The sequence below is a fragment of the Hypanus sabinus genome, chromosome 16 (genome assembly GCF_030144855.1).
Source record: "Hypanus sabinus isolate sHypSab1 chromosome 16, sHypSab1.hap1, whole genome shotgun sequence".
Taxonomy (NCBI): Eukaryota; Metazoa; Chordata; class Chondrichthyes; order Myliobatiformes; family Dasyatidae; genus Hypanus; species Hypanus sabinus.
In genome coordinates, this window is record NC_082721.1 from 71,132,643 (window position 1) to 71,153,630 (window position 20,988).

The 20,988-nt window shown below is 42.8% G+C and overlaps 1 protein-coding gene across 2 annotated transcripts in view; it reads left to right on the plus strand.

Moving 5' to 3' along the window:
• mcoln1a (mucolipin TRP cation channel 1a) overlaps window positions 1-20,988 on the plus strand; it is a 72,164-nt gene that overhangs the window by 585 nt on the left and 50,591 nt on the right. For both annotated transcript variants that reach the window (XM_059992088.1, XM_059992089.1), the window contains exons 2-4: window positions 3,334-3,542; window positions 8,796-8,963; window positions 19,757-19,913. In XM_059992088.1, the coding sequence (XP_059848071.1) occupies window positions 3,334-3,542; window positions 8,796-8,963; window positions 19,757-19,913 (534 nt within the window). The remainder of the gene's footprint in view (window positions 1-3,333; window positions 3,543-8,795; window positions 8,964-19,756; window positions 19,914-20,988) is intronic.

Genomic DNA, 20,988 nt, shown 5'->3' on the forward strand with positions numbered 1-20,988 from the left:
ACAAATTACATCTCACTTAGCTGTGTTCTTCTGCAAAGGATGATGCCAAACTGGTTTGGTAGAAAGCTTGTGGATGGTGAGGTGAGTGTGAAGGAATTCTGTACAATTTCTCTCGGATTTCCCCCTGATATTCGGTAACAGGAAGACGTCCACAGTATTGTGCAGGTGACAACCATGTCATTTGCAAAGAACGCTGGAAAATACCAGGCTTAGCAGCATTTGTGAGGGTAAAGGGGTAGTCAGCATTGTGCTCTTGTGGTAAAGACTGTGGCTTAGCCTGCCCGGGCCTTCTGGTTATTTCCTTTTTTTAAAAAAATTATTATCACAATGTAGCAGGCAGCCAACTGCTTTCACTGTCCCTTTCGTATTGAAAAGGGAATTTATACTGGCCGAAGTTTATCTCGGTGAAGATTGAATTAGATTATGTGTTTGTGGAATTTTATTAGTAAACTGTCTTCAAAATCATGCTGAGGCACTTAATTATGAAGCAAAGTCAAAAAATGTTGGAAACAATCAACAGCATGTTTCAGATTGAGAATTGTGTTAAGCTGCAGAGTGAAGAAGGGTGATGAGAACAGTAAATGTCTTGGAGTGTACAGCCCAAAGTTGTCAAATTGGGAAAGTAGACAAAACAGAACTAAAATGGGAAGAACCAGCCACATCAAAAAAAAGAGGTTCCACAGAATTTATTAAATTCAGTGTAGAAGTCTCAAGGCATCAGCACAGAGACGAAATGCTGCTTTTTGTGGTGGAGCAAAGTAAAAAGTTGAACGAAGAGCAATTAGAGTAGGCAGGATTAAAGTGGCAGCTCAGTTATTTATTGCATTACAAGTGTTCTACAAAGCAGGCAGCCAATCTGCATTTGTTTTACCCCGTACAATATACCACATCACAAGCAACAAACTGAAGAAGTGCAAGTGCTGCTTCAGCTATAAAGATGTTTGTGTCCCAGGACAAAGGGGATAAGTACAGGAACACACGAGAACAGAACGCCGGATATTTCTTCTGAAACCCTTGGGTCACTCCCCACCTCCCTAAGCTGTGGATTCTGCAGGTCCAGAGTTAGGGATTGCCTGAGAAATAAAGAATTGGGAACAGAATCCTGTCATCCCTCTTTTGAGAAGCTTGATGTTCGAGTAGTTGAGGCAAGTATGATAACAGCATTTAAGATATTTGGACAAGTATGTGGGTAGGAATGGTTTATAGGCCAAACTTAGGCAAATAACTTAGGTGAGTATCTTGGCATGAAACAGAGACTGCTTCTGTGCTGTATTATTCAGACATTATGATGCAGTCTTGTTTGAAAGATACGTTGACAGATGACTCCAGCGTCTGTTTCTCAGTGAATGATTAATTTCACTCTGCTCTGTCTCTAACCCACTCTTGAGCCTTGTTTAATTTAGTAGTCGATGTAGACTCGCTCTAGCACTGTTGTTCCTTTACTGAAGGAGGAGCCTGGGATATTTTCTTCCCAAGAGAGAAAACTGTGATTGTGGATCTGTGGCTGAAGCTCCTCACTACTTCAGGGCTGGTAGATGGGGACTGGATTGGAAGCTGGTGTTTGAGTAGGTTTGTGACAATAGTGGGCCAGGGTTTGCCTAGAGAGAGAGAGAGAATTTGGGGGAGTGGGGTCTGAGGGATGAGATCATGATGGTGTTGAAGGAGTTCAGAAAAGATTCAAACTTAGGGAGGATGTGATGAGCTGATTGGGATCCATCCTATGAGCTTTCAGAGATATTTAGCAGTTGCTGTACAAGGTACAAGGCTCTTTTTTAATCCTCATGTTAATAGTCTTCAGAATTTGATACAATTTCTTAGTCGATTGGGCTGTTCAAATGAGTACCAGGAATACTTCACCAAATATTTCACTGACTCTTGCATCTTAGGAGGCTGCTGTGTCCATCAAGCAATCCCACCAACTCTGGGAAAACAAATTCAGCTATATAAGTCCCTGGTTAGACCCCACTTGGAGTGCTGTTCTCAGTTCTGGTCGCCTCACTACAGGAAGGATGTGGAAACTATAGAAAGGGTGCAGAGGAGATTTACAAGGATGTTGCCTGGATTGGGGAGCATGCCTTATGAGAATAGTTTGAGTGAGCTCGGCCTTTTATCCTCGGCGCAACGGAGGATGAGAGGTGACCTGATAGAGGTGTATAAGATGATGAGAGGCATCGATCGTGTGGATAGTTAGATGCTTTTTCCCCAGGGCTGAGATGGTTGCCACAAGAGGACACAAGTTTAAGGTGCTGGGGAGTAGGTACAAAGGAGATGTCAGGGGTAGGTTTTTTCACTCAGAGTGGTGAGCACGTGGAATGGGCTGCCGGCAACAGTGGTGGAGGCGGAAACGATAGGGTCTTTTAAGAGACTTTTGGATAGGTACATGGAGCTTAGAAAAATAGAGGGCTATGGGTAAGCCTAGTAATTTTTAAGGTAGGTACATGTTCAGCACAACTTCGTAGACCGAAGGGCCTGTATTGTGCTGTAGGTTTTCTATGTTTCTAAAATCCACTTTTCTTGCATTTGTAATATTTCTTGATCTTGGCCCTTCAGTTTGTGCATGGCATTTACTCAATTAGTGACCTGAGGTTGCTGTAATTCACAATCACATTTTACCCTGACCTGACCTGTTCCAGTGAAGTTCAATGTCACTCATCTTCCAAAGAAGCAGTTCACGATTTTCCTGACTTCATCCTGAGTTTCTCAGTTTCAGACAGTTAAGCATCTGTGATCGTTTTATTTCAGATATTAAGCATTCTTCTAATTTTTCTGCGCTGACCAACCAGTTGGTACTTGTCCTGTTGCTCTGTTGCCTATTTGCTATTTCATCTCTCTTACAGCTCACACTACTATCTGCTCTGCTTGACAATCCACCTTTTGCTTTTTCTCCAGAAATCTCAGCTCTGCTGAGCGTTATCTCTGGTAAAGGAAACTCTGACATGCTGCTTGCCCTACTGTGAAGGTGTTCTTTGCATTATGGCTGTTCAAATTGCAAATTTGCCCTTGCCCAATTTGCACATCTGCACCCAAAATTTGAGGTGCAGAATAAAGTACACCAGAAATATATTTGGTAATGAAGTATATAAATCAACATAAAACTTGTGTGATTTTTTTTTAAAACCAGAATTTCTTCACGCATGCATTGATGGCAAGGCATTGTGTTACCCTTGTTCTTCAGTTGGGATGGTGGGTGTCTTCCGCCCCAGGTTGTGGAATAGCTGGGTGATTATGGGTTAGGGTGGGAGCACAGTGCCTGGGGTCACACTGAGAGTTCAGAAGCCTGACATTTGCTGCTTTATTGGAAGTTTATTTTTATACTCTCCTCTTTCTGTTTAGAGAGGGAAAAGCTGCTCACACCAGTGAACAGCTACGGCTCCCAAAACTCTGATCTATCTTCTCAAGCAATGTTGGACACAAACGAAGAAGAACTGAAGAGGACACTGAAGTACTATTTCATGAGTCCCTGTGACAAATATCGAGCAAAAGGCCGGAAACCTTTCAAATTGCTGGTGCAAATCATTAAGCTCATCCTTGTCACAATGCAGGTGAGGTGTCACAGCTTCTACACTGGAGTGAGCTTAGGTGGAAACAGTGGACTGAAATTGGAACCTCAAGGGACAAGTAGTGGGCTTATTGTCATCCATGCTCCTCAGCTGCTGCAGTATCTGCTGAGGTGACCAGTGTTTACACACAGGAGTCGCCTGCAGGCACACATGACGTATCAGCTGAAGTTATACAAGCTACTGTACTCCAAAAGATTTATCAATTTATAGAAAGTGATTTGTAGAAGAGGACAAGAAGCTGAAGGAATTCAGTATTAATTAAGCAATACTGTTGGAGAAATTAATGGGATGGAACTGTAGGTCCTGATGACTTGCATCTACCATTTTAAGAGGTAGCTACGGTGGCAGTGAATGCACTGGTTCTAAAATGGTTCTCGCAAATCCAAGGGAAGTAAATGTTATTCCTCTTTGTTAACAAGAACAGTGAGAGGAAAAATGCACAGCAGACCAGTTAACCTGATCCATATCTTGATGGAAGAACATAAAGTAGCTTTGATTCCTGGGATGCTAATGAGGAAAGATTAACTGGACTGGGCCAGTACGCTCAGTTTAGATTAGCTTGTTGAGGGTAGGGGTGAATATGGTGATTTCATGGGTTCCGATTCAGTGGGAACATCCGGGGATGCAGTTGCAATATAAAGGGTTGGTTTTTCAGGGATTAAATTCCTTCACCTCAGGAGTGGTTGATCTTCAGAGGGGATACAATGATTGGTGGCTTTGTGGGCAGTGTAGATAGCCAAATGATATAGAAGGCTGTAGATCTGGATAGAGAAGTGAGAGAGGGAGTTTTAACTTTGGTTAGGCTACATTTGTTGTATTGCATTAATTTCTGGTCACCCCATTATATGAAGGAAGTGGAAACTTTGGCAAAGAGGTTCACTAGGATGCTGCCTGGATTAAAGGGTATAAGCTGTAAAGAGAGGTTGGACAGACTGGTTGTTTTCTCTGGAGCAAGAGAAACTAAGAGGAGACTTGACAGAAGTTTCTAATTTAATGAGAAGCATAGACAGCCAGCTGGTATCTTTTTCCTGAGGTTGAAATGTGTGCATGAATATCTCACTGTGCTTAAGGTAAAAAGATAAAATATGTGAGGCAATTTTGTTTTTAAGTAGGGGTGGGTGGCAGAGGGTGGAGGCAAATACAAATGAGGCATTCAAGAGGTTCTTAGATGGGCACATTATGCAGAGAATATAGAATATGGGCATTATGTAGGCAGAGCACTTTTAGGGCAAGGGTTTCCAACTTTTTTAGGCCACGGACCAATACCATTAAGCAAGAGGTCCATGGAACCCAGTTTAGGATGAAGCGTCTGTCCCTGTGCTGTACTATTCTGTTCTGAGACTCTTTCAGACTGGAAGAAAGAGAGAAAACAAGTTGGTTTCAGTTCTAGAGAAAGTAAAGGAGCTTTCTATTTACTGCGGCAAGTCCACAGAAAACAAGCTGCTGGAAGAACTCAGAAGATCAGACAGCATCTGTGGAGTGAAGTGGACTGTTTGTTCAGGTTGAGACCTTTCATCTGACTGTGACAATAGTGGGTGCGATCTAGATGGAGGGTCGCAACCCGATATTTTTTTGCCCTCCAGATTCCAACATTTTATCTCTTGCACCAGAGATATCCAGACCTTTCCTCAATTCCCAGGATTTTTTTTGCCTTTATTTCAGATGCCTGCTGTTCTTTTTTAAATTCCCAGTGCTGTAAATATGCACAATAACGGAGAATCTTCCCCTTAAGCTAATTTGCGCTATTTGACTGATCAACCTCCATCAGACATTTACACCACAGAAAGCAATGATTTGGTCTGTTGTGTTCAAATAGGCTGAAAGAAAAGCAGCTGATACTAACTCCTTTTTTCTTATGCTCTTGGCCTTTTTGGTAAGGGTACATTGTTTCTGTTTAGTTACCTAAATATGTTTTTAAATCTTTGCCTATTTCAGCAAAGAGTTCCTGAAATCCATCATCCTCTAGCTATGTGTAAATGTATTTAAATTCCTTCCAATGCTTCTGCCTTTTCACCTTCACACTCACTAGTTAATAGACATCTTTGCTGTGCACCTACTGAACTTTTATAATTTTAGCCACCTTGATTAGGTGTCCTCAGTCCAAACAAGTTAGCTGAGGATGAGGAAATGTTTCAGTAGTTCAACAGTTCCATTTAATATCAGAGAATGTATACAATATACAAGCCGATATTCTTGTTCTTTGCAGACGTCCGCAAAAACAGAAGTGGCTCAAAGAATGAGAGACAGTAAAAATGTCAGAATCCCAAAGACCCCCTTTACTCTCCACTCCCATGCACAAGCAGCAGCAAATCATCTCCCATCCCCCTTAGAAACATAGGAAATCTGCAGTACAATACAGGCCCTTGGGCCCACAAAGCTGTGCCGAGCATGTCCTTACCTTAGAACTACCACTCTATTTTTCTAAGCTCCATGTATCCATACAGGAGTCTCTTAAAAGACCCTATTGTGTCCGCCTTCACCACCGCCACTGGCAGCCCATTTCATGCACTCACCACTCTGCGTTTTTTAAGAAAAACTTACCCCTGACCTCTTTTCTGTACCTACTTCCAAGCACCTTAAAATTATGCCCTCTCGTACTTGCTGTTTCAGCCCTGAGAAAAAGCCTCTGACTATCCACATGATCAATGCCTCTCATTATCTTGTACACCTCTATCAAGTCACCTCTCATCCTCCGTCACTCCAAGGAATAAAGGCCGTGTTCACTCAACCTATTCTCATAAGGCATTTTCCCCAATCCAGGCAACATCCTTATAAATCCCCTCTGCACCTTTTCTATGGTTTCCACATCCTTTCTGTAGTGAGGTGACCAAAATTGAGCTCAGTACTTCAAGTGGGGTCTGACCAGGGTCCTGTATAGCTGCAACATTACCTCTCGGCTCTTCAACTCAATCCCACGATTGATGAAGGCCAATACACTGTATGCCTTCTTAAACACAGAGTCAACCTGCGTAGCAGTTTCGAGTGGCCTATGGACTCGGATCCCAAGATCCCTCCGATAATCCACACTGCCAAGAGTCTTGCCATCAATGCTACATCCTGCCATCATATTTGACCTACCAAAATGAACCACCTTCCATTTATCTGGGTTGAACTCCATCTGCCACTTCTCAGCCCAGTTTTGCATCCTATTAATGTCCCGCTGCAACCTCTGACAGCCCTCCATACTATCCACAACACCCCCAACCTTTGTCTCATCAGCACATTTACTAACCCATCCCTCTACTTCCTCATCCAGGTCATTTATAAAAATTACAAAGCGCAGGGGTCCCAGAACAGATCCTTGAGGCACACAACTAGTCACCGGCCTCCATGCAGAATATGACCTGTCTACAACCACCCTTTGCCTTCTGTAGGCAAGGCAGTTCTGGATCCACAAAGCAATGTCCCCTTGGATCCCTTGCCTCCTTACTTTCTCAATAAGCCTTGCATGGGGTACCTTATCAAATGCCTTGCTGAAATTCATATACACTACATCTACTGCTCTACCTTCATCAATGTGTTTAGTCACATCCTCAAAAAATTCAATCAGGCTCATAAGGCACAACCTGTCTTTGACAAAGCCATGCTGACTATTCCTAATCATATTATGACTCTCCAAATGTTCATAAATCCTGCCTCTCAGGATCTTCTCCATCAACTTACCAACCACTGAAGAAAGTCTAACTGGTCTATAATTTCCTGGGCTATCCCTACTCCCTTTTTTGAATAAGGGAGCAACATCTGCAACCCTCCAGTCTTCTAGAACCTCTCCTGACCTCATTTATGATGCAAAGATCATCACCAAAGGCTCAGCAATCTCCTCACTTGCTTCTCACAGTAGCCTGGGTTACATCCTGTCTGGTCCCGGCGACTTATCCAACTTGATGCTTTCCAAAAGCTCCAGTACATCCTCTTCCTTAATATCTACATGCTCAACCTTTTCAGTCACTGCAAGTTATCACTCTGATTGCCAAGATCCTTTTCCGTAGTGAATACTGAAGCTGTTCTCACTGGCTGACCTCCATGCGCTTGTGCAGTCGTGCCCCGTTCAAACCACTGAAGAAAATAAAAAAGCCCTTCCCGACTTCAGCAAAAAAGCATTAGCATCCTCCACCCACCAAGCAAGCAATATTAAAGCCCCCAGGAAAGACTATGATCTGCAGCACAACAAAAACTAATTATTCACCGGACAATTTGACATACCACAGACTCTTTCTTTCCCAGAGAGGCATCACACAGTGAGAGGGGAGACCAACAAAAACAATCAACTTGATTTACGGTACTAAAGTCTGCTGCTTTGCTCTTCCTGAGTTCTTTTATTTGAAAATCAGCTTCAAACTCTTCCCCCATCGAGAGAGAGAGAGATTCACTGAGTACTGAGACCTTGGACAACTGATCTGCTGTACCTGATATTCCATTTTTTTTCCTGTGATGCTTCAGTCAGCAGCACCTGCTTAGAATTAGCTTGTCCTCAGGGCTGCAAAACCTCAGAACCCTGAAGTCCCGCTTGTCTTCTAGGCCATGTCCTTGGGATATTGAAAAATGGCTTGTTGGTGAGCCCCAAGAGTGGGAACCAATATCGTTTCTATCAAAAAAAAGTTTCAAGGGTTAGACACATATTCTGCCCTACCCTTGTATGTAGTGACAGTTGGACTATACAGAGGTCAGGTAGGTTTGGGTGGGAACGATAAATTGAAGCTGCTAAAGAAGTGGGTAGATTTATTATCTGTGAATGGCATCGTGTCTTTGTGGAGCTAAAAGTACTGATTGAAAAGTACCTTAATGTGGCAATAAGCTCCTCTAAAAGCATTTAAGAAATAATCAGGTAACTAACTTTAAACTAACGGAGAGGAATATTGGTAAATTGGTCCCAAAACAAAGTTACTCCTTTGGCCATTGTTCTGAGTGTGGTAATGGAATTCTTTTATTCATCCTTGAATTAGTCCAGGGGGTTGACAGGTATAAAAATTCTCCAATAAGCTATCCTTGACCTTCCTTCTCTACAAAGTTACTTGCTTGAGCTAAACCATTGGAGGAAGGGTTCCCAATCTTTTTTTTATGTAATGACTTGCTATTAACCGAGGCGTCCGTGGACCCAGGTTGGGAACCAATGTACACGAGGGTCTTGTGCATATTGCAAATGTTCTCCTCACATGGCATAGAGGTAGGGAAAACCCTGTTACTAAGGCATTAAAAACATGTTTAGAAACTGATGCCTCTTCCTGTCTCCCACAGTTAATCCTGTTTGGGTTGAGTAACCAGATGGTGGTGGATTTTACAGAGGAAAACACATTGACTTTTAAGCATCTATTCTTGAAGAATTATGCAGATGACTTGGATGATTCCTATGCTGTGTATACGAAGACGGATGTTTATGAAAGTATTTTCTACACAGTTGAACAGGTTGGTTGTTTTGCTTCCATTAGACTCTTTCCTGTTAGGATTTGGACTCTTGCCTAATTTCTAAATATCTTTAAGTTACTGTGCAAGGTAACTTGATATGTGTAGCTAGCTTTAAGCTGGTAGGCTAATCTGAATAAGTATCATTTTGAATGAAGTTTCACTATTCTAAGTTTATGTTTAATGTAATTAACAAGTAATGTTCTGATGCGTAGTCACCTTATAAAATGCTTGGCAGGATTCCACCATGGATGATAAAATACTTTATTAATACTAGAAAAGATTAAATGTTGGCCAGAGTACATCATTAACCCCATGGTCTTCAAACTTGGACCATGTGAAGGTTGTTTTCTTGCAAAATCGTAAGATATAGGAAAGAATTAGGCTGTTTAGCTCATCTAGTTCTTGTCAGAGCGCTTCTGAAAATCCAGGTAAACAACATCCATTGACTCTGTCTATCCTGCCTGTTATTTCCTCAGATAATTCCAACAGATTTGTCGGGCAAGATTTCCCTTTAAAGAAACCATTGCTGACCTTGCTGACTTTAACATGTGCCAAGTACCCTGAACCTCCTTATAATGGACTCTAACATCTTCCCAACCGCTGAAGTCAGGCTAGTTGGCTTGTAATTTCTTCTTTCTGCCTCCCTCCCTTCTTGAAGAGTGGAGGGACAAATTTTCCAGTCCTCTGGATCCATTCCAGAAAGGTCATTCCTAAAGCCTCTACTACCTCTTCTGCTACCTCTTTCAGAACCATGGGATGGATCTGGTCCAGGTGACTTATTGATTTTCAGACCTTTCAGCTTCCCATCTACTTTCTCCCAAGCAGTAGCAACTACATTCACCTCTGCCCCCTGACACTTGAAAATATTGCATACTTTTGGCGTCTTCCACAGTGAAGGCAGACACCGAAAACCGATTAAGTTCATCCTAATTTTCTTGTTCCCCATTCCAACTTCTCCAGCATAATTTTCCAGAGGTCCAATATCTACTCTTGCCCCTCTTTTGCTCTATATGTTTGGAAAATCTTTTTGTATCCTCTTTTATATCATCAGCTAGCTTACCTTATTTCACCATTTCTCTCCTTCTGGCTTCTTTAGTTGCCTTCTCTTGTTTTTTAAAAGCTTTCCTACATCTAACTTCCCACTAATTTTTGCTGTATTACATAACCATCTCTTTTACTGTTATGTTATCTTGACTTTGCTTGTCATTCACAGTTGCATCATCCTCCTTTTCGAATACTACTGCTCATTTATCTACCCTGAGCCTTTTGAATTGCTCCCAGAAACTCCAGCCATTGCTGTTCTATTGCCAACACTACTATTGTTCCCTTCTACTCAGAGTTCCCCCCTCATGCCTCTGCAATCCCTTTATTCCACTGTAGTACTGATAGATCTTACATTATCTTCTCTCTCAAACTGCAGGGTGAATTCTCACATGTTATGGTCACTGTCTCCTCAGGATTTCTTTTCCTTAAGTTCTCTAATAAAATCTGATTGATTACACAGCACTCAATCCAGAATCACCTTTTTCCCTAGTGAGATCGATCATTAGATGCCCTGAAAAGCCTTCTCGTAGGCATTCTATAAATTCCCTCTCTTGGGATCCAGCACCAACCTGATTTTCCCAATCTATGTGCATATTGAAATCCCCCATGCCTATTGTGACATTGCCTTTTTTACATGCCTTTTCTATCTCCCATAATTTGTATCCCACGTTCTGGCTACTATTTGGAATATATATATCTCCCATCAGGGTCTGTTTACACTTGCAATTTCTTAATTCTACCCACAAAAGTTCTACATCTTCAAATCCTATGTTACTTCTTTCTTGTGATTGATATTTTTTTTTGCCAATAGAGCCACTCTACTCCCTCTGCCTACTTCCCTGTCCTTTTGATACATGTGTATCCTTGGTTGTAAAGCTTACAATTATGATCTTCTTTTAGCCAGGTCTCAGTGATGTCCACAATGTGATACCAGCTACTCTCCAACTGTGCTACAAGATCATGTATCTTATTCTATATATGACATACATTCAAATATAACACTTTCTCGTCTGTATTCTTGACAATTTTCCCCCCATATTATTCTTCAACTCATCCACTGATTACAATGTTAACCTATCCTCTCCCTAAAGCCTGATTTATACTTCTGTGCGGAATCTATGCCGTAGGTTCCGTGTACCCTACGCTGTAGGGTGATGTGCACCTTCCCAAAAAAGTAACTTGTGCATTGTGGCGACACAGACGGCAACAACTGTGATTGTTCCGCTTGGTAGCATCGCAGTTCCTCCTACGCATTTCCGGTTGCTGCTTCTCCACCATGTCTGTAGCCTGTGTGTACACCGATGCGAAATAAATGGTTGGAGATGATGAATCAAATCATCAAATCTACATGGCGACATCCGAAAATATTTGAAATGCATTTCCTCGTCCATGTCTCTCACGAAGAAACTCAACACAGTGGCATAGAAACCCCACCGCCAACTAGTACTTTGGCAGGGAGTTGCAGAGTGACGCAGTCACGCCAACATACGCAGAAGTATAAATCAGGCCTACGGCGTAGCCCGTATGCAGAAGTATATATCAGCCTTAAGATAGAACCTCCAGTCTGCTCCACCAACTATGGAATCTCCTATCACTACTGCATCCTCTTCCATTCTGTGCCACAGAGCCAGACTGTGCCAGAGACCCAGTCACTTCAGCTTCCTTCTGGTAGGTCATTACAACCCCCCCAGTCCCACAGCAGTATCCAAAGTGGTATTCTTATTATTGAGGGAATGACCACAAGAGTTTTCTGCACTGGCTGCCTATCCCTTTCCCTCTCATAGAAACATAGAAACCTACAGCACAGTACAGGCCCTTCAGCCCACAAAGTTGTGCTGAGCATGTCCCTAGCTTAGAAATTACTACGGTTACCCATAGCCCTCTATTTTTCTAAGCTCCATGTACCTATTTTAGGAGTCTCTTAAAAGACCCTATCATATCTGCCTCCACCACTGCCAGCAGCCCATTCCACGCACTCACCACTCTCTGCATTTTAAAAAAAAACTTAACCCTGACATCTCCTCTGTACCTACTCCCAAGCACCTTAAACATGTGCCTTCTTGTGGCAACCATTTCAGCCCTGGGAAAAAGCCTCTGACTGTCTACATGATCAACGCCTCTCATCATCTTATACACCTCTAACAGGTCACCTCTCATCCTCTGTCACTCCAAGGAGAAAAAGCCGAGTTCACTCAACCTGTTTTCATAAGGCATGCTCCCCAATCCAGGCAACATCCTTGTAAATGCCCTCTGCACCTTTCTATGGTTTCCACATCCATCCTTCGTGGTTTCCCTTCTGGAGTCATCAAAGATGCCTTCACCCGCATCTCCTCCACCTCCCGCACTTCAGCCCTTAACCCATCCTCCCGTCACCACAACAGAGACAGGGTTCCCCTTGTCCTCACCTACCACCCCACCAGCCTCCGGATCCAACACATTATCCTCCGCAACTTCAGCCACCTTCAACAGGACCCCACCACCCAGCACATCTTTCCCTCCCTAACCCTCTCAGCTTTTCGCAGGGATCGTTCCCTCCACGACTACCTGGTCCACACATCCCTCCCCACAGAACTCCCACCCGGCACTTATCCCTGTAAGTGCAAATGCTACACCTGTCCCCACACCTACCCGCTTACCACCATTCCGGGCCCCAGACAGTCCTTCCAGGTGAGACAACACTTCACCTATGAGTCTTCTGGAGTCGTCTATTGAATCCGGTGCTTCCGGTGCAGCCTCCTCTACATCGGCGAGACCTGACGCAGATTGGGGGACCGCTTCGTCAAGCACCTCCACTCCGTCTGTCACAATAGACAGGGCAGGTTGCCACCCACTTCAACTCTGCCTCTCATTCCCATCTATATATGTCCATACATGGCCTCCTCTACTGCCATGATGAGGCCAAACTCAGGTTGGAGGAGCAGGGTAGCCTCCAGCCTGGCGGTATGAACATTGAATTCTCCAATTTCCAGTAATTCCCTCCCCCTATCCTAGGCCCCTCTCTGCCTCTCTCCCCTTTCAACTTTCTGCTCCTTTATCTCTACAATTCTTTCATGCTTATCCCCTCCCCCCTCTATCCTTCCTCCGATTGGTTCTCCACCTGGCGCCTCTATCCCTTCCCCCTCCCCTATCTCTATTTCTGGGCTTCGGCCCTCTCTTCCCCCCTATTCCTGATGAAGGGTCTTGGCCCGAAACGTTGGCTACTCTTTTCTCACGGATGCTGCCTGACCTGCTGAGTTCTTCCAGTGTCGTGTACGTATTGTTTGATCCACAGCATCTGCAGTTGTATTTTTGTGTCCACATCCTTCCTGTAGTGAGGTGACTAGAACTGAGCACAATACTCCAAGTGGGGTCTGACCAGGGTCCTATATAGCTGCAACATTACCTCTTGGCTCCTAAATTCAATTCCATGATTGATGGGAGGCCAATACACTGTATGCCACCTTAACCACAGAGTCAACCTGCTCAGCTGCTTTGATCATCCTATGGACTTGGACCCCAAGATCCCTCTGATCCTCCACACTGCCAGGAGTCTTACCATTAATACTATATTCTGCCATCATATTTGACCTACCAAAATGAACCACTTCACACTTATCGGGGTTGAACTCCTGCCACTTCTCAGCCCAGTTTTGCATCCTATCAATGTCCCACTGTAACCTCTGACAGCCCTCCACACTATCCACAACACCTCCAACCTTTGTGTCATCAGCAAACTTGCTAACCCATCCCTCCACTTCCTCGTCCAGGTCATTTATAAAAATCACAAAGTTTAAGGGTCCCAGAACAGATCCCTGAGTCACTCCACTGGTGACTGACCTCCATGCAGAATATGACCCGTCTACAACTACTTCTTTGGGCGAGGCAGTTCTGTATCCACAAAGCAATGTCCCTTTAGATCCAATGCCTCCTTGCTTTCTCAATAAACCTTGCATGGGGTACCTTATCAAATGCCTTGCTAAAAGTCGTATACACTACATCTACTGCTCTTCCTTCATCAATGTGTTTAGTCACATTCTCAAAAAATTCAGTTAGGCTCATAAGACACAACCTACCCTTGACAAAGTCATGCTGACTATTCCTAATCATAGTATGACTCTCCAAATATTCATACATCCTGCCTCTCAGGATCTTCTCCATCAACTTACTAACCACTGAAGTAAGACTCACTGGTCTATAATTTCCTGGGCTATCTCTACTCCCTTGAATAAGGTACCAACATCCACAGCCCTCCAATCCTCTGGAACCTCTCCCGTTCCCATTGATGATGCAAAGGTCATTGCCAGAGGCTCAGCAATCTCCTCCCTTGCCTCCCACAATAGCCTGGGGTATGTCTCATCCAGTTCCGGTGACTTATCCAACTTGATGCTTTCCAAAAGCTTCAGCATATCCTTTTTCTTAATATCTATATGCTCAAGCATTTCAGTCTGCTGCAAGTCATCACTACTATCACCAAGATCCTTTTCCATTGTGAATACTGAAGTATTCATCAAGTACCTCTGATATTTCATAGAAACATAGAAAACCTACAGCACAATACAAGTCCTTCAGCCCACAAAGTTGTGCCAAACACGTCCAATTCCATGCACACTTTCCCCACTGTCACATTTGATAGGTACTGTTATTTCATGTCTTATCCTCTTGCTCTTCACATGCTTGTAGAATGTCTTGGGGTTTTCCTTAATCTTGCCCGCCAAGGCCTTCTCATGGCCCTTTCTGTTTCTCCTAATTTCCTTCTTAAGCTCCTTCCTGTTAGCTGTATAATCTCCTAGATCTCTGACATTACTTAGCTTTTCTTTTCTTGACTAGATTTACTACAGCCTTTGTACACCACGGTTCCGGTACCCTACCATAACTGAGCAAGTCAGATACTCTATTCTAGGATTACAGTGATTTCTGACTTTTAACATGTCTGCTTTAGTCAGAGTTGGGTTTAGTATCAGTGGCTTACATTGAGAGATTTGTTAACTTTGTGGCAGCAGAACAGTGCAATACATGATAAGAGGAAGAAAAAAGAAAACTGAATTATACTGATTATGTAATAGTTAAATAATTAGTGCAAGAAATAGGAAATATATAAAAAGTAGCTTTGTATTTGGTCTTTGAAAGAGTTTTTTTGGACTCTAACTGGTTTGATTGTCTCAGCAAGTCTTTGCCAGATTATGAAAGGTCTGTTTTTGTACAAAGATAAATTCTATTTGTAGTTGGGTAGAGGATAAGTCGTCCCATCATTTTAGGTTGGGAAAGGCAGGAAGTGGTGTTCTATGGAACATGGTCTTTCAGTAGACGAAAACTGTTGCTGATGTCAGAAGCCCAGCCAAAAGTGAAGTATTTGTTTTTGATAGTACAGATAGTTTTATTTTGAATGAGTTTTATTTTAAATTTAGAGATACAGCCTGGAACAGGTTCACCTGGCCCTTCGAGCCATGCCACCAGAAACCTCTGATTTCATCTCACAGGATATTTACAATGGCCAATTAACCTACTAACTGATAGGTGTTTGGACTGTGGGAGGAAACCCACTTGTTCCATGGCAGGACATACAAACACCTCACAGAGGATGCTGGGATCGAATACCAACGTCCCAGCTGTAATAGTGTCGCACGAGCCACTACACTCCTGTGGCACCCTTTTTGAGCTGTAAAGTACCACATGAAATGGTAGCGAAAGTGGATTGCATAATGTGGCACGTAGGTTTTACTGACCTAGCCCCACTTTTCCATTGTGCTCTGCATTTCTTTGTTCTGATGTTAACTGTGGATAGCTATCAGTATTTGCCTTCAATTGGTGGTTAATCTGATTATAATAGCAGTTTTTGTTGTGTAAAGAGAGATTAAGGCTATGTCCACACTACACCAGATAAATCCGTAACCGAAGCTTTTTCTTTTCGTTTTTACCCTCCGTCCACACTAAAATGGCATTTTCGTCCCCTGAAACCAGAGCTTTTCAGAAACGCTTTCCAGGCTGGGTATTCTTGAAAACGCTGCTTGGGCAGATCAATGTGGATGGAGTAACCGGAGACTTCTGAAAACGCTGTCAGATGGCAGCGCGCTATCCTTGTAAACAGAACAAGTGCTACACCTACCCTAACACTTCCTCCCTCACCACCATTCAGGGCTCCAGACAGTCCTTCCAGGAGAAGCGACATTTCACCTGTAAGTCTGCTGGTGTGGTATACTGCGTCCGGTGCTCCCGGTGTGGCCTTTTATATATTGGTGAGACCCGACGCAGACTGGGAGACCGTTTCGCTGAACACCTACGCTCGGTCCGCCAGAAAAAGCAGGATCTCCCAGTGGCCACACATTTTAATTCCACATCCCATTCCCATTCTGATATGTATCCATGGCCTCCTCTATTGTCAAAATGAATCCAAACTCAAGTTGGAGGAACAACACCTTATATACCGGCCGGGTAGCCCCAAGCTGATGGCATGAACATTGACTTCTCTAACTTCCTTTAATGCCCCTCCTCCCCTTCTTACCCCATCCCTGACATATTTAGTTGTTTGCCTGCTCTCCATCTCCCTCTGGTGTTCCCCCCCCCCCCTTCTCCTGAGGCCTCCTGTCCCATGATTCTTTCCCTTCTCCAGCTCTGTATCACTTTCGCCAAACACCTTTCCAGCTCTTAGCTTCATCCCACCCCCTCCGGTCTTCTCCTATCATTTCACATTTCCCCCTCCCCCCTCTACTTTCAAATCTCTTACTATCTCTCCTTTCGGTTAGTCCTGACGAAGGGTCTCGGCCCAAAACGTCGACATCGCTTCTCCCTATAGATGCTGCCTAGCCTGCTGTGTTCTACCAGCATTTTGTGGGTGGCGCTATTTCATTGTTTTTTTTCGAACGCAACCTAACAATTTCAGAACAGACAGCAACGAGACTGAAGCCAGAAGTGTTAGAAATGTACTCACCAAATACTTTGACCCATAACTTACTGAATAAATAAGTATATGGTACTCACTTTGCCCTGTTTTTTGTCCTTGCTCATATAAAGGTAGTTTACCTATTTATGCAAGTGCTTCTCTAACAATAGATGTGTAGCAGCCTAATGTAACATTGTATGGAAATACAAGATAATACTGATGCAGACATGTTTTACACATTTAACAAGGTGCTTTTTAATGCAACAGAGTTAGTCAGTTTTTCAAAGTTCATCGTCAGCCAGGTCATACAGTCCGTGAACTCCTTGTCGGTTGCTGCCGTACGCTCCAGTATTTGTTTTTTTTTACTTTTAAGTCCTCCTGCACAAGAGCCAACAGCTGCCTGTCGTTTAAGTTTTTCTAGTCTGTAACTGAACAAAAATGCACCGTCTTTCACGGCGAGATTCAACATCAAACATGTTGCTTGTTTTTGGTAGGTGTGTCCTGTGCATGCGCAGTAGGAGGAGATACACTGAAATCTCCGTTTCAATGTGGGCAGAGATATTATTAAAAACACATAGTGTGGACACCTATCGTTTTCACGCGAAACTGGCGTTTTCAAAATTACCTGGTCTAGTGTGGATGTAGACTAAGTAGGTTGGATATGTGTTTAGAAAAATGATAGGAAATCTAATAGAAATGTACACAATTCTTACTGGTCTTACTGAGGTAGATGCAAACTTGAGGCTTCATAGTATTGTTATAATTGGCTCATAAAAGTTTACTTTTAAGTTGATCTGATTAGTAGATAGTGCCATTGTTAAACTGAATGTAACTGGTAAACTGATTTAGTTCCATCAGGGATTGGCTATTTGAGGTCAGCATCGAGAATTTTAAGATAAGTTTAAAGTACAGATATGTCACTATACTACCTTGAGACTTGTTTTCTTGAAGGCATTCACAGTAGAACAAAGAAATATAATGGTGTCAATGGGAAAAACTACACACAAAGACTGATAACTTGCAAATTCAAATATAAAAAGAACATGAGTTGTACTTCTCTTCCTCCTCTCCCCCCCCCCCCCCCGCAGTAGCAAACAATAATCTCTTTGGTTTTGCTGACATTGAGTGAAGGGCCTATATGCTGATTTGTCACCACCTTTGATTTAGCCAACAACAGTGGTATCATCAACAAACTGGGCTTAGCCTCGTAATCATAAGTGTAAAGAGAGTAGAGCTGGGGGCTAAGCACACAACTTTGTGGTGCAACTGTGCTGATGGAGGTTGTGGGGGCGATGTTCTCATCAATCCGGACTGATTGGGGTCTGCAAGTGAGGAAATCCATTTGCACAAAAGGTATCGAGGCCGAGGTCTTGGAGTTCAATGATGGATGATGGTGTTGAATGCTGAGCCGAAGGTAACAAAGAGTATTCCACACCTCAAAGATGTTGCAACTTTGGAATTCTCTAAGCAAGGAGCCGGTGGATGTTCAGTCTCTAAGTATATTTGAAATAAACCCAAATTTTAATACTTGTACATTAATGTGAGGAATGTGCAGTTGAGGTTAAAGATTAGCTGTGATTGAAGGATGTGGACCTTATATATGCAGAAGGGATTAGATGAAATTTTAGTTCATTCGACACACATCAGAGCCTGATCCATTTTTGTACTGTTCCATATTTGTGTTGTAGAAGTGCTGACGTTGTGGGCCAATGGGCCTTTACAGTGCTGATTTCATGGGCCGAGGGTCTTGTTTCTCTGTTGTATTGTCCTATGCTTGTGTTGTAGACATGTTTCTGAATTTCTTTCTGAAAAGACTTGTGTCTCACGATTTTGTCTTTCTGACTACTGGAAATAATTGATCTACCATTCCTGTGTGGAAGTTGAATCCGGATAAGGTCACTCAGAGAGCATATCAGTACAAACTCTTTATTCAAAGCCTTTGGGGCACTTCAGTAAGTCGATCAAATAGGAACAGTCTGTGACTGTGACTGTTCCTGCTCGGTCTACCGACTAACTAGCAGTTGCCCTTACAGAGAAGATATATTTGCTCAGATACCCCCACACATACCAAGCTGGAGCCAGACTTATCTATGTGCTTGACAGTACCGAGAGACAAATTACGGAATAGGTATAATGGCCACATACACAGAACAAACTGGAGCAGTCTTATCTATGTGGATGACAGCACAAAAGGACTAACTCCAAGAAGAAATATGGCTCAGCATGGCTTAGCACATCTGTTGATCATCAGCAGTTTCTTGCAGAAAAAACAGCCTACTATGTTTAGCTGACCGTGTTACCCTTTACATACTTTATCACCTGTTCTTTTTACACTTGAAAGCTTTGTTCACATTACTGAAGGAATGCACCCTTAGTTTGTCCAAGATGTAGGAATGCGGAATTGTGGAGTGCACTCCCTGTTACACTGATTTTGATTATGTCTTCCCTATGCTTGGACTGCTACGTTACTGAAATTTTCCTAGTGCTGTCTTGAACTTCCAGTGTGGTTTACTGTGGCGTAAAATGATGTTAGCGTATTGACCTCATGCTTCGACAGACAAGTTACCATGATGTTGTAAAGAACATGAGATTTTCAACTGGCATTCTGATGAATTTTTATACTTTGGTCAAAATCAATAAGGCTCATTACCTGGTTAGTTTCATGTTACATATTTGTGCAAAATGGTTGCAGTATATCCTATTTTATTTGAAGTTTTTAGCCATGTAAAATGAAATATTCAGTTGAAATGTATATCTTTTCATTGTAGTGTATTTCTCTGGAAATATTCTGCAACTCTTTCCCTCTGTTTATTTCTTCACTGGTGACCTCCTCCAATCCATATTAACTTGTCTCGTTTTGTCCCTAATTCCCATTACTTTACCCAATACTTAGTACCTGGCTCTGCACAACATCTCTCTGGGGCGGTATGGCTATGTTACTGATGGTGATACAAATTACACTGGTCTTCAGCTCTGCCATCGCTTTTATAAGAAGGGGAGCATCAATCCTGAAAATGATACCTTCAACATCAACCCACGGGTGATAACAGGTGGGTGATCTTTTGTAGAATATTTTTATTCATCCAAGCATCTGTTTACCTCTTACTCTTCACACTTCTGGTACTTGCACTTTGAGAAGTGGATGATTCTGGCACCTTCAGTATTTCATGTCCATTCCTCTCACTCCATTCAGTCTTGTCCATATGACAGATGAAAAGTTGGGTGAGTGTTCTCTCTCTGTTAAGATGTCCTGGAATTTTGAGTCCAGTAATGGTGAAAATATAGATGTGTCCAAGCAGCAATGGCATGGAGCTCAGTAGATGCTGAAAGCGGTGGTCCTCTGCCATTGCTGTATTTGTCCACCCAAGTCAAGTGTTTGAAAGGTGTCATCAGTGCATCTAGTTCATTCTGCAGAATGCACTGAAGCTTGTAATTCTCACATGTACTGAGATACAGTGCAAAGAATGTTTTGCAGACCACTGCAAATATGTACCTTGGTACAGCGCAAGGAGAAAGACAATAGGGCAATGCAGAATAGTGTTATAATATCAGAGTGCAGTGTAGGTAGACAACAAAGTGCATAGGCCAGGGTAGATGGTGAGATCAAGAGCTCACCTTCATACAGAAGGAATATTTACAACAGCAGGACAAAAGCTGTTCTTGAGTAATGCTGTGGGAATGATGGAAGGGTGATTGTGCTCCTTTTGTGGAGTACAGCAAATTGCTCTAGTTCAGAAATGTTGAGTTTCTCAAGTGCTGTTGTGGCTTTCCATTTCCGGATGTATTATATGCCTATACTGACCATGGTGCTCTATATATAATACAGAACAGAACCAGGAAATGGCCTCTCGTCTCCTCAACCTGCTCAGTGATTCAGTAAGATCATGGTCTTGACTTCACCAACTCTATCCTTGATTCCTTCTATATCTAAAAATCTGATGATCTCTTTGTTGGATATTTTAGAACTCTCTTGGGTCAACAATTCCAAAGATTTTTAATGAAGTTGTCAAAAACCTATCTAGTTCACTGGCATCTTTCAGAGCAAGTAATCATCCATGCTTATCCTGCCTGGCCTGGTTGTGACTGGCCTGCCTATCAGTGTGGTTGATTCTTGCCCTCTGAAAA